The sequence below is a fragment of the Plectropomus leopardus genome, unplaced genomic scaffold, assembly GCF_008729295.1.
Source record: "Plectropomus leopardus isolate mb unplaced genomic scaffold, YSFRI_Pleo_2.0 unplaced_scaffold4240, whole genome shotgun sequence".
NCBI classification, from domain to species: domain Eukaryota; kingdom Metazoa; phylum Chordata; class Actinopteri; order Perciformes; family Serranidae; genus Plectropomus; species Plectropomus leopardus.
In genome coordinates, this window is record NW_024646456.1 from 1 (window position 1) to 1,280 (window position 1,280).

Genomic DNA, 1,280 nt, shown 5'->3' on the forward strand with positions numbered 1-1,280 from the left:
TATTATAATAAATAAACTTTTGTTGGCCTACTAGAAAAAAAATCTTATGCTTCTTTTGCTTGTCACTGTATTTTCAGACATGTTTTACATTTATTGAGGAATTGATTTTTAATAACAATTTCATTTTAATTAATATACTATATACATAATGCATACATTTGTATTTGACAGCGATGATATTTACATTTGAAAAAACCTTATTAAAGAGTGAAAATGTGTTATTTACAGGCAGAGTGGATACTAGTTTTGGGGGATTGCTAGTTAATTCAGGCACTAAAACAACTTATTCTGTTCACAGCTCAGCCATGAGGAAACTTTGGTCCAAAGCTGGTGTGTTTGGTTCGGTGTCGGTGGTTTTTGGTTCAATGTTGTGGTCCCAGAAGAAGACTGAACCAGACCACTTTGCTTCCAGTTGCACCCCAGCTGAAACAAATACCAACTCTCCCTATGAGCTAAAATTAGTCCAAGTCGTGTTCCGGCACGGTGCTCGGACCCCACTTAAGTCAATACCTGACGTGATGGAGGTAAAACTTTTGTTATCAACTCATTTAGTGTTTGTTTTTCTAAGTGTGACATAATATCTGCGTGTAATAACATTTCTTTGTCCGGGCATGTTTGTTTCGTTAAAGGCCCAGTGGGTGCCCACGCTCTTGGAGCCTCCAGCACACACCAACATCAACTATAAAGTGACAGACCTACACGGTGGCCCCAGGCCCCCGGCTCCTGTAGAAGACAGCTATCGGAAAAACACGCTGACCGTGAGTAGGTGTGTTTTGTGGTGTTGAATGCGGTTAGACGAGANTATTATAATAAATAAACTTTTGTTGGCCTACTAGAAAAAAAATCTTATGCTTCTTTTGCTTGTCACTGTATTTTCAGACATGTTTTACATTTATTGAGGAATTGATTTTTAATAACAATTTCATTTTAATTAATATACTATATACATAATGCATACATTTGTATTTGACAGCGATGATATTTACATTTGAAAAAACCTTATTAAAGAGTGAAAATGTGTTATTTACAGGCAGAGTGGATACTAGTTTTGGGGGATTGCTAGTTAATTCAGGCACTAAAACAACTTATTCTGTTCACAGCTCAGCCATGAGGAAACTTTGGTCCAAAGCTGGTGTGTTTGGTTCGGTGTCGGTGGTTTTTGGTTCAATGTTGTGGTCCCAGAAGAAGACTGAACCAGACCACTTTGCTTCCAGTTGCACCCCAGCTGAAACAAATACCAACTCTCCCTATGAGCTAAAATTAGTCCAAGTCGTGTTCCG

General features: G+C 38.1%; 1 protein-coding gene across 1 annotated transcript; it reads left to right on the forward strand.

Annotated features, from left to right (window-relative positions):
- Positions 1-234: 234 nt before the first annotated feature.
- Positions 235-762, forward strand: LOC121939166 (lysophosphatidic acid phosphatase type 6-like; the record flags this gene model as incomplete). The annotated part of the gene is made up of 2 exons (XM_042482267.1): positions 235-524; positions 630-762. Coding segments are annotated over exons 1-2 (352 nt in total), but the record flags the coding sequence as incomplete, so codon positions are not given.
- Between the last annotated feature and the right edge of the window lie 518 nt (positions 763-1,280).